This window comes from Hippopotamus amphibius, chromosome 1 (genome assembly GCF_030028045.1).
Source record: "Hippopotamus amphibius kiboko isolate mHipAmp2 chromosome 1, mHipAmp2.hap2, whole genome shotgun sequence".
NCBI lineage: Eukaryota > Metazoa > Chordata > Mammalia > Artiodactyla > Hippopotamidae > Hippopotamus > Hippopotamus amphibius.
The window spans coordinates 197,277,311-197,288,740 of record NC_080186.1 but is presented as its reverse complement, the minus strand read 5'-3'; the positions used below and the strand labels follow the sequence as shown (position 1 = coordinate 197,288,740).

The following is an 11,430-nucleotide window of genomic DNA, read 5'->3' as shown; positions in this document are numbered from 1 at the left end:
ATATTTGACAAAAATCTTCTTGGACTTCCAGCAGGAGGAAGGGAAAAGGACCCATTTTGAAATATCTCAGAGCACTGCGTTCTAAAGAAAGCCTGCCCCCCAGGGAAACTAGTTAACCAGAGCCCAATCTGTTGGGGTATTATCAGAGCCTAACTAACCTAGGGGAAGGGAAATACCCACTCCAGCCCACTCTAGCCATCCTGTCCCACCTAAGAAAGAAGGAAAAAAAAAAAAAAACCCCAAAACTGAGAAACACTTGTGAAGTATACAGTCCAGAGGCATAGGCTCACTAAAAGACTGAGACCTAATCATGGGACTATAGAATGCTTCCCTCCCCAAGACATCACTACCACATTGCTAAAGACCTATTTACAGTCCTTTACCTGATACAACATATCTAGCTATCAATAAAAAAATTACCAGTTATATTAAGATACAAAAAACATAATTTGAAGAGAAAGAGCAAGCATCAGACTCAGACATGGCAAGAATGTTGGAATTATCAGATGGCGAATTTAAAACAACTATGATTAGTATACTAAAGTCTAACGGGTAATGTAGACATCACAGAAGAACATATGGGTAATGTAAGCAGAGATGGAAATACTAAGAAAGAACGAAAAAGAAATGCTAGAGATAAACAAACAAACCAAACAAAAAACACCCCAAAAAACATACCAACAGAACAAAACAAACAAAAACCCACAGTGAAACAGAAAAGAATTAAGAGACAGTGCTGTCCGATGGGCCATCTACATGTATTTTTGAGAGTTGCTAAGAATGACTGCATAAAGTCTTAGAAAGGGAAAATATGACAGTACATCAGGAACTAAAGTTGATAATAAATAGAGTAACTGGAATGGACAAAGAGGACTGATCAGTGGTAGAGTTGATAATACTAGCTTCAAAGGAGCATATATTCTGGGAGAAAGGAGGATAGTGGCCCCAGATCCTAACCCTGAGATTCATAATACAGGAGCAAAGAAAGTCTTCACTTGAAAAGGATATAGTTAAATCATTATGTGTTTAAGACAGTCTAGACTCAGTGAATGTTAAGAATATAGGTGTTAATTTGAAAAGGACACACTATTATTCAACAAGTATGTGTTGAACATCTGTGTATTGTGCTTTTTGCTTTAAGTGTTTGAGATACAGCAATTAACAACAACCAGAAATAGTCCCTGCATTGTTTGGAGCTTACATTACTGTGAGGCGAGCCAGAAAATAAACATGTTATACCTAATAGTGGTAAGTGCTATGAAGAAGGAAAAAAAATAAAGTAGAGAGAATTGCAGATATACTTCAGGGGCAGGGGCAAAGGCAGGGGCAGGCGCAGCGGGGTTCCACCACACAGAAGAGTGAGAAAAAGCCATAAGGCTAGAGTGGGCTTATTATGTTTATGGAACAGCAAGGAATCTAACGTGATTTCAGTAGCATGAGCACTCACATACTAATTTTTGAAAATTTTTTATTTTCATTTATACTAATTTTTGTGTTAAGATAAATTTGAGAAAGTAAGAATGCTTATTTAGTAGAGACTTCTCTCTTTTCATATTTTAAATTCTCCATAGATTTTAATTTCTCAACCTGAAATTTGAAGTAGAGGCTTGGTATAACAGTTATAATGAGGCATAAATGCTTTATTTAAAAAAAAAATAGAAATCAATTTGATGCTATGGTTTCTTAGTATTATTTGTAACTATGGATCACCTATTTTTTCCTCTGTCCAGTTAATATCACTTTAATTAGAGAAATGTAGGTAAAAATTACATGATACTGTCAATTCATATGTATCACTAGCAAAACTTTCAGAGGAAGTAAGCCTGCATGATTCACCTGAAATAATTAGCCAAGACAAACAGACATATTTGAAAGGAAGGAAAAATAAGTGTGAGTACTTTAAGTTTGATGTCCTATAGTTAAATTAACATTTAATTTTAAATGACAATACATTAATAAAGCCACTAGACAGTTTCAAAACTGTTCAAACCCCTTTTTAAAAAACTGCCTTTATAGGACAAGAAGTATAGTCCAGTAGAATTGCTATGAGGAGGAGAGTGGCAGTAGTATCCTGCTTATTTTTCGTACTTCCATTTCTGCCCTACCCTGCCCCCAACCTTCCATCCACTCTCAATGTAGAAACCAGAGGGGTCTTTTAAAAACATGACACAAATCATATTGCTCTACTGTTTGACACCCTTTCAACAAAAAGCCAACCTCCTTTCCATGGTCTTCCAGGAGCCTGCATGATCTCACTTCGGTCTAGTTCTCCAAAGTGTTACCCCCATCACTCTCCCCCCTACTCATTATGTTCCAGCCACTTGGCCTCCTTTCTATCCTCATGCCTGCCAAATTCTTTTCCATTCACAGGCTTTCGCTCTGGTTGTTTCTAGGCCTGGACTGCTTCTTTCAGCTCCTCTCTTGCAGGCTTTTCATCATCCTTTAGGTCTCAGGCCAGATGTCACTTCCTTACAGGGGCCTTCGAAACAACATGCTCTAAAGGGGGCTCCCCCGGTGACTTTTCTAGTTACCTTGTTTGTTTTCTTCATAGCAATGATCATGATTTACAATTACTTCATTTTACTTGTCTTACTTGCCTATTGCTTTCTCCCCTACTAGAAGGTATGCTCCCTGATAAACTGCTACAGTGAAACATTTGGAAAAGTAAAAGATATGTGGAAAGTAAATTTTGCAGGATTTTTTTTTAAGCAGTTAAAAAGTTATAGGTAAAGTATAAAAGTTCTACAGAAAGGAAATAAAATCCTAGTACCCTATTGCCATCTTTTGCATGGTCATCATAAAATTAACACTGTTACTATTTTAAATAAATATGATGATGTAATTCTCTCAGTGTGATTGGGGTGGGAGTGGTGTGTGAGTGCTAAATGCCCACAGTAGAAGTCAGCATTGTCATGCAACATCCATTCCACCTTTCCCCCATTGCACAGTGGCCATATACTTCAGCTTTAGGACTGGGCCTGATTAATCCTAATTGATTTATGTAATCCAATTCCCCCTGCCACTCTAATAAATTTACAGGTGGGCAGGCGTAAGCCAATAAATTCATGAGATTCCTTAGCCCATAGGGGATGATTCAGGAACGAGATGTAACCCAGTATAAAGCTGTCTAGGAATTCAGAAAAAAAAGAGATTTCCTTATTCCAATGTGAAAGATCAGAGAAGGAACCTCTTTCTTCCTCTGAATTTTGGGTGTGTTAGCTTGAAAACAGGAACTGTTATAGGTCTTTTGCCCCTGCAGGGGAAGCAGTCCTAAGGATGGAGACATCACCCAGAGGAGGATAGAACTGAAGGAATCACAGACAACTGGAGCTAGAGCCGCTGAATGAAGCTGACTCAGGTTCATTGCAAACCCTGGGCTTCTAATTGTGGAAATCAGTGCATTTCTTAATTTCTTAAACCAGATGGGACTGGGATTGCTAGAAGTTGAGGCATCCTAATAGACAAAATCCAACTCTCTCTTAACAAGTCAAGAGATATTTAATATATGTAAATGATGTGTATATATGTTAATATGTATTATTTAGAAAAGTGGACCTTGAAGAAAGAAAGTAACAGAAGAAATAGTTTTAAATAGTTGAAGTGTTTACTTCTTGGAAACAGGGATGAGAGATGGAGGGAAGGGAGATGAGACCCAAGCTATTCTTTTTCATTATTAGCCTTTCAAAACTATTTGATTTCTTAAACATATACTTTAATTATTTAGATTTTTTTCGAAAAGAACCTAATGAAGTTTAGAATTTTAAATTGAGTCCATTTAAAAATTATTTCTTTAATTGTTTTTTTTTTGTTTTTTGTTTTTTTGGCTGTGCCACAGAGCTTGTGGGATCTTAGTTCCCCAACTAGGGATTGAACCCGGGCCCGTGGCTGTGAAAGTGCGGAGTCCTAACCACTGGACCACCAGAGAATTCCCTTTAATTACTATTTTAATATAGGCAATTAAAAGATAAAAATATTTGGTGTTCTAGATGTAAAAAGGATAAGAAGTTTGAAGATGTCTTTGTTTAAATGCCTAATGGCCAATATTTTTAAATGTATGCACTATGCCATAAAAATGTTGAACAACCGAAGTACTGAGTCCTTGTTTATTAAGAAAGATTTTTAAAAATGAAATGGACATTATATATATGTGGTTATCATAGCCTGTTTCTCATTGGTGAGAATATCAGCTTTTCTTTTTATTAGAGTGATATTAATAATACACTTTCTCTAAATAATATTATGGCCCATGTTCCCCTTGTTAAATACTTCTCACTTTCTATATGAAGCAAATTTATTACTTCCCAGTAGATGTTCACAGTGCTCTCATGTTCACTCTATATAAAATTTCAGATAATGTTTGATACTTTCCTCCTCTTACAACAAATTCTCTGTGTCTTTTCTCATGTAGATTTTAAATGTCATCTGACATATATTTTAGTGGAGTGTTTCAGTGTCTTCCACAACCGCTTAATTTTTATAGTCTAAATAGTTGGAGACAAACTGAGTAACTTTTTCACTACACAGAAGTGTCCACGTGAGGGGAAAGCGGTGGCTGAAATCCAGCCTGTGTCCACTCACTGTGTAGTCTGGATTTCTTCCTTGTTTCCAGGAAGAAAGGGCACATTTTGCCATTCACACAAAGTTTCTATATGTATTAGTGGTGAACAAGGTTGGAGAAGGAAATAAAAACAACAGTAGCAGAAGGTCATAGAGTATATAATCAATTTCAGCCAAGCTTTCTGGAGTGTTAGGCACTGAGATCATATTAAGGAGGCAGTTGGTGGGCCCATAGTGAGTAGGGGAACCATCGACCTGTCTGTGCAGGGCTGCCCCAGTTCATATCTGTTTTCTCATTGACCCATCTGATTGGCGTCCCCTTTCACTCTCAAACATGTAACAGTTTGGACAGTAAATCATGTAGTCACCCTAAGAAGAAGGAAAAAATATCATTCTAGACTGAGTGGTAAAGTCATGAGTAAGTGAAAAAGCATGATCTTCTCTGGTTTGGCATGAGAGGGAGGTTGGTGGGGGGAATTGGCATGAGGTAGAAATATGAGTGAAATGATAGGAAGTCTGAGCTGGTGATGGGCCTGATACATTATTTTTAAGGAGTTTATTTGTCTTGAAGGCAGTGGGGACTGATGGTGGTTTGGAAGCAGGCAAATGATAAGATCAGATCTGTTTAATGTTGAAAAAAAGCAAAAGTACATTTCCCTACCACTATTCTCCATGCTCCTCCCACACACATGGGGCAAGGGAGAAGGAGATGAGAATCATGTCCTTTCTGAATGTAAACACACTCATAACTGAGCTCTACTTAATCTTTAAATCCACTCTAACTCCTTGGAACGAGTAACAGATCCTCTCCATTCCATCTGTAAAACACACTGCTGTCACTGGCATGCTGAATCTCTAAATGCTTACAGGTGGTAAACTACTCTAGTACAACATGTTTCTGGTCCTATAAGTTAATTGTGTACTTTAAGAGATTATGTGTTTGTTCTTAAGCCTGTTGATGCTACTTGTTATTGCAATTATATAACTGAAAAAAATTATGTAAATTGATGAACTAAGAAGGCAAATAGTTTTTTCCATAAAATTTTTTGTGGAATGCTTTTTAAAAACTGAAAGCAACTGACTAAAAATATTCAGATAAGTGAGGTGTGGATGAAACAACTGTAAAACACAAACAAAACAGGAAAATAGCATAAACATTCAGAGGGTTCTGCGTTCAGTTTGCCTTTTCCCATGCTGCATACCTGAAGCTATGTTAATATGCTCTAGTAAAAAGACAGTTCAAGGCTGGCACCTGCAATTAGGGCTGCTGCTTGGTTAGTCTGTGGTCATTTTCCAGGATTCACCCAGTTTTTGCAGGAGACAGACATGTGAATTAAATAGAGATATGATATGGACCATGTATTAGGATTCTCCGGAGAAACAGAAACAATAGGATATCTATAAATAGAGATTTATTATAAGGAATTGGCTCATGCAGTTGTGTAGACTGAGGTATCCCAAGATCTGCAGTTGGCATGCTGGAGACCCAGGAGAGCCCATGGTATAGTTCCAGTCCAAGTCCCAAAACCTGAGAATCAGGAACACTGATGGTATAAGTTCTAGTTCGAGTCTGGGTCTGAAGCAGGAGAAGACTGATGTCTCAGCTCAAAGACAGTCTGGCAGAGAGAGCAAGTTCTCCCTTAGCCTTTTTGCTCTATTCAGGCCTTCAACAGATTGGATAAGGCTCACCCACACTGGGGAGGGCATTTTGCTCAGTCAGCCAATTCAAATATTAATCTCATTCAGAAACACCCTCATAAACACACCCAGAATGTTTAACCAAATATTTGGCACCCTGTGACCCAGTCAAGTTGACACATAAAATTAACCATCACAGATGACCCTTGTGATTTTTAAGAGTGGCACTACTCTCACTTAAAATATATGTTGCTTTCGGTTTATTTTGAAGTGGGCTGGGTATGAGTTTCCCAGACTTCTGCTTGGCCTTCCCCACTATCGTAACTTACTTCAGGAGCTAAAACCCAATGTAGGGATCACTCCAAATGCCAAGTGTGTCAATCACAATTGTAACCTTCAGGGACTGAGGAAATGCCCACTAGCTATTTCCATGGACCCAGTGTACCCATCGTGAGCCGGGATTTGGCCAGCACTACATTTATTACCTGACCTCTAGATGTTTCTACTCTGAATGGGGAGGCCAAGATGATACTTTGGATCTCTAAGTACCAATGTCAGCTCAGACCCTGTTTCTGATTTTCCATGAACTGTCCAAATATTCTGTTTCTCAGTATGCAATCACCTGAGAAAATGGCCTACGTGCTTTTAGAAAAGGACTAGAAGAATCATTACAATATACACTTGCGGCAGTGTTGTGGGGTACTTTCCTCCAGGACCTGGCCACTTCTACAATCAACAGGTTCTGGGTGTGAAAATTGGCTCAGATCTGGGACCTGGGCAAGAGATCATGACTTCTTCATTGCAGTGACTACCCTCAGGCTACTCATCCACCCTTGCTTTCTTTGATTATGAATGGTAGGTGATACTCTTGTTGCCTGCCCATCTCCTGGTAACGATGGGTTCTATAAAACATCTCAACTAATTCCAGGTCAAGCTCCCTTAGCTATCACTCCAATTTTGCTAGTTATTATGATAATTGTGACTATCCAGATTTTTGCCATTAAGTTCTGCCTCCTGGATCTACTATGCTTCTAGGCCCCATCATTCCCACTGCAATTTAATACACCAAGCCTGTGATAGCATCTCCTACTGTGAGCCTTGGCGCAGAGGTGAACTGTCACTGAGCTTCATAGTGAGGGTAGTATCTTTCTTAGCAGGGCACTCCTGATGACCTTGGTGATGGTGTACCCTCTGGCCCCTCCCATGGAATATAATCTTCCCTGTGGGCTTCTGGCATCCCGTAATATATTCCCTCCAGCCTGCCCACTTCCCTAAGCTTTTTAATCCTACCCTCCACTGTCTGCAGTTCAGGCATTTCAGCATCTCAGTACAAAGACTATTACTTTGTCCAGACTTCTAGGAACCATACTAACAGGAAGTCGGCACCATCCCCTGGTGCCAGGGTATTAAACCCCATATCCCAAGAATGCCTCCAAGTCAATAAGTTCACCCTTTTCCAGTCTCACCTTCTAGCTCTCTTGATCAAGCACACTCAAAATCCAGTCCCAAATATTCCCGTTTCCTGCCAGTATCTGCTGACTAATTCTTGCAGCGTCTTTGGGGTATAGATTAGACCTAGCACATTCCCATGTGGGTTATGTTGTAACTTGCCACTAGTTGTTAGTGTGGCAGCCCTGAGAAGGTGGGGTAGGTCTCTGAGGAGCCTTCTGTTATCTTGCTCAGAAAAACTTACTGCCGCAGCTTTCTGCTTAGGGAGAGTGCTAGCTTTTAATAAGGGAGTTGGGTGACCTCTATAGGCTCTGAATGTCAGAGGAGTCTCAGAAGCCAGGATCTTTGGGGGCATCCACTCAGCTGTCCCCATTCTGTGTGTCAGGATCCCCAGTTTTCCAACAAGTTATCTATCCTTGGCTTTAATGACTTTTAAAGCATCATGACGATTAAGTTCTGAGTTTGGTGTTCAAGCTGTTTTTGTTTTCCCAGAGATAAGGAAATAAGGGCTTCTTTGGAAGCTACTCAAGAAGCCATCTGGCAATGAGTTTTCACTTGTTTGTTAACTGCTTTCAGGTTTTTTATTAACTTCCTGTAGGCCTCAATGCAAGTTAATAATGTCTAGCCAATAATAGCTTGTATCCATTGTTCCATACACACACACAAACTTTTGAACTGCCTGCATGTTTCCCCAGCCAGGGTATCCCTCCGTATCAGAATGATCTTCCAAGTCATAACTGGTGAGAGTTTTTTAGTAATCAGGCCACCACATTCTGCCAGGGCCTATCTGTGCCCCAAATACCACATGGGATGAGGTTCATTGATAGTGGGACAGTTCTGATCTAGCCCAACCTCTATCTTATTGCCTGCTCCCTTGGACTACTCCTTCTACCCACTGTGTCACTTTGGGTGTTCCAAGAAACAGAATATGACATGAAGTTAGGAGTATAAGAAGTCTAGTGGAGAGGGGCGGTCTGAGGCTTAAGAAGCTGTCGCTCAGCTCAAGGCGGAGACGTCGTCAGAACACCAGCTGTCAGGACCCCAGTGTCTTCTCTCTCCGAGGTTCTGGGGAGATGAATTGGGTTGGGGGATCCCGGACCAGGGTTCTGATCAAGCAGGAAAGGAGAAAGCAAAAGAAACTGTGATAAAACCAGTCCACGTGAATATGAATAGAGACATAAAAATGCCCCTAAGAAAACATGATCTAGAACTTCCAATGTCGCCTCACTGTGTACCATCTAACCTCTGCATTGATGATACAGAAAACAATATATACTCTCAAAGACTAGGCAGCAAGGGAGAACTTGATCCAGTGCAGTCCAGGAAATAGAAATTTCCTTACTAGGAGACCTGCTACAGTTGTAGGTGAAGATTATGGACGAATGGATGAGAGAAGACATTCAGACTTCATTACTGAAAAGAAATCATTACAACATATTTGGGGAGAAAATAACAAAAAGTTTTCAAATGAAGATATGAACCAGCAAACTCTCAGCCTTCTGTCAGACAATTGTGACTCTTTTATAAGTGAAAATATGATCAATTTATTAAACACAGATCAACAGAAAATAAAGAAAACCTTTGACAAGTGTGGTTATGATAGCACAGGAGATATTTGTGCAGTCATTAGTTCTGATAGAGACCATTTCACTGATAGATGTGTTAGAAGTATTTTTACAGATTCAGAGTGGACTTTTAGTAATTCTACTTTTAAGAAATCAAGTTATTCAGAAAAATGTCAGCCAAACAAGAATTGTCAGAAAGAGTGCAACAATAATGAAAGAAATAATTTTAATACGTCTCTTGAGAAGGATTGTTACCCAGCCAGCTCTGATAAAAGAGGAAAATTTGAAAGTGATTACCAAGAGAAGACACCCCAGAAAGAAATACAGAAATATTCAGTGAACCCTATGGATAATATCCCTTTGGAAGAATTGTGTTCTCAGCAATCGTGGGACTTTAGAATTGGTGAGATTCTGGTGGAGGAAGGAGGCAGGAAAACATCTACTAAGAAAACCTGTCAGTATAACTATCTTGATTCTTCACAGAGTAGTCGTTCTGCCAGTTACTCTCCAAGGCCAACAGATAGTTGTTTCAGTTCTAGTTCAGAGATGCCATCTGAAGATGAAGATCAAATTGAAGATTCAAATAGGAGATCCATCAGAACCAAAGAAACAGCCAAGAATTTTTATTTAGAAAGCATGGGAAAACTTCCATGTGATAGGATTGTTAAAAACAATGCCAGATTTCATAAACAAAATGAGAATTTTAACCAGTTCTCAATGAATAATAATATAGATCACTTTCCACAGTCTCAGTGTAATTCAGCAAACATATTGCAAAACAAAACCAATAATAACTGCATTCTGCATATTGCAAGGTGCGATGCATGGGTACAAACGGAGAGTGAACCTGTAATGGGAGAAAAATTAGATGCTGCCATACAATGTGATATAATTTCAAAATTTAAATGTGGAAATGATGTGTCTTCATTTTGTACTGTTGAAAGGTGCAATGAAAATATTAAGGCAGATACCACTGGAGGGCAGGAAATCCTTAAAAACAACTAATATTCTAAATCCTCAGCCTGAGATTTTACATTTGATTTAATGTTTAGAATTTTACTAACAAAATAAAGAATGAGAATATTTTTGTAGCTAAGCAACTAGGTGAACGTATTCGGAGGATGAATTTTTTTAATATTATTAATTTATGCTTTAATTTCCCATAGGTATTTTTAATAGCTTTAGTATGTCTTAAAGTTTTTTAGAAAATAATATATATGTAAATTTACTATCATTCTTATGGTGATTATTCATTATATTATGATATGCTGCTGTTTATGGATTAAAATTATGTTTAATTGCTTAAAAAAAAAAAAAGAAGTCTAGTGGAAAAAAGAAAAAGAGGGAGAAAGCAGGAATGGGAAAAAATCTTCAGATTGTGATAGAGATATGATAAAAGCTCTGTGTGGAGCTCTGGAGCAAATATTACCTGTCATGGAGATCCTACATTGGGCAGAAATGGCTCAGCCCTAGTACCATCACATGCTCAGTCATTGGCTGAGGGCTGCTAGGGAAGAGAGGATGTCAACTGGAAGGCTGTAGCAGGGGGTACCAGTAACTGGAGCAGGAGAACTTAATCAGGAGGAATGGGCCTTCATGAAGGCTGGTTGAAAGCTGCTGAAGAAGCAATGAGAATGCTAGATCTCCTCAGCTTATTATCACTAGGCAAAGGCCAAGTGCAAACTGAAGTTTCATTGGAACAGAGCCATGCCCATCCATTTACATGTTGTTTATGGCTGCTTTCTTGTTATGACACAGAGTTGAGCAAATCGAAAATGTTTATTACCTGGCCATATACTGAAAAGTTTGCTGACTCCTGACCTCTGTTCTTAAGTTTATTTAATCTATGTATTTCTATGGTAGAAATACTATAAAATGCTGTTCTGCTGCCTATCTCTTCCCAACTCTGTACTCAGAGGAATCACATTGGTAGCTTGACATTTGTTAACATAGGAAACTTTTTGCCAAAGAAATAAGTAAATGCTACATACAATTCAGGGTGTTTTCTTTTTGGAGGGCTGCTTGTTAAACATTTACCAGCAGCATTTATTGCTGCACGGTGAGCACTGTGGACTGAATTGTGTCATCTCAAAATTCATATATTGAAGTCATGACCCCCAGGACCTTAGAATGTGACTGCATTTGGAGATAAGGTCTTTAAAGAGATGATTCAGTTAAAATGAGATCATTAGGGTAGGCCCTACTCCAATATAACTGGTGT

The 11,430-nt window shown here is 38.9% G+C and overlaps 1 protein-coding gene across 1 annotated transcript; it reads left to right on the top strand.

The window, feature by feature from the left end:
- The first annotated feature begins 6,032 nt into the window (after positions 1-6,032).
- On the top strand, positions 6,033-10,214 carry LOC130844111 (uncharacterized protein C12orf40-like). The gene is made up of 3 exons (XM_057720196.1): positions 6,033-6,058; positions 7,502-7,598; positions 8,934-10,214. The coding sequence occupies exons 1-3, from the start codon at positions 6,033-6,035 to the stop codon at positions 10,212-10,214; spliced, it is 1,404 nt and encodes a 467-aa protein (XP_057576179.1).
- Positions 10,215-11,430: the final 1,216 nt, after the last annotated feature.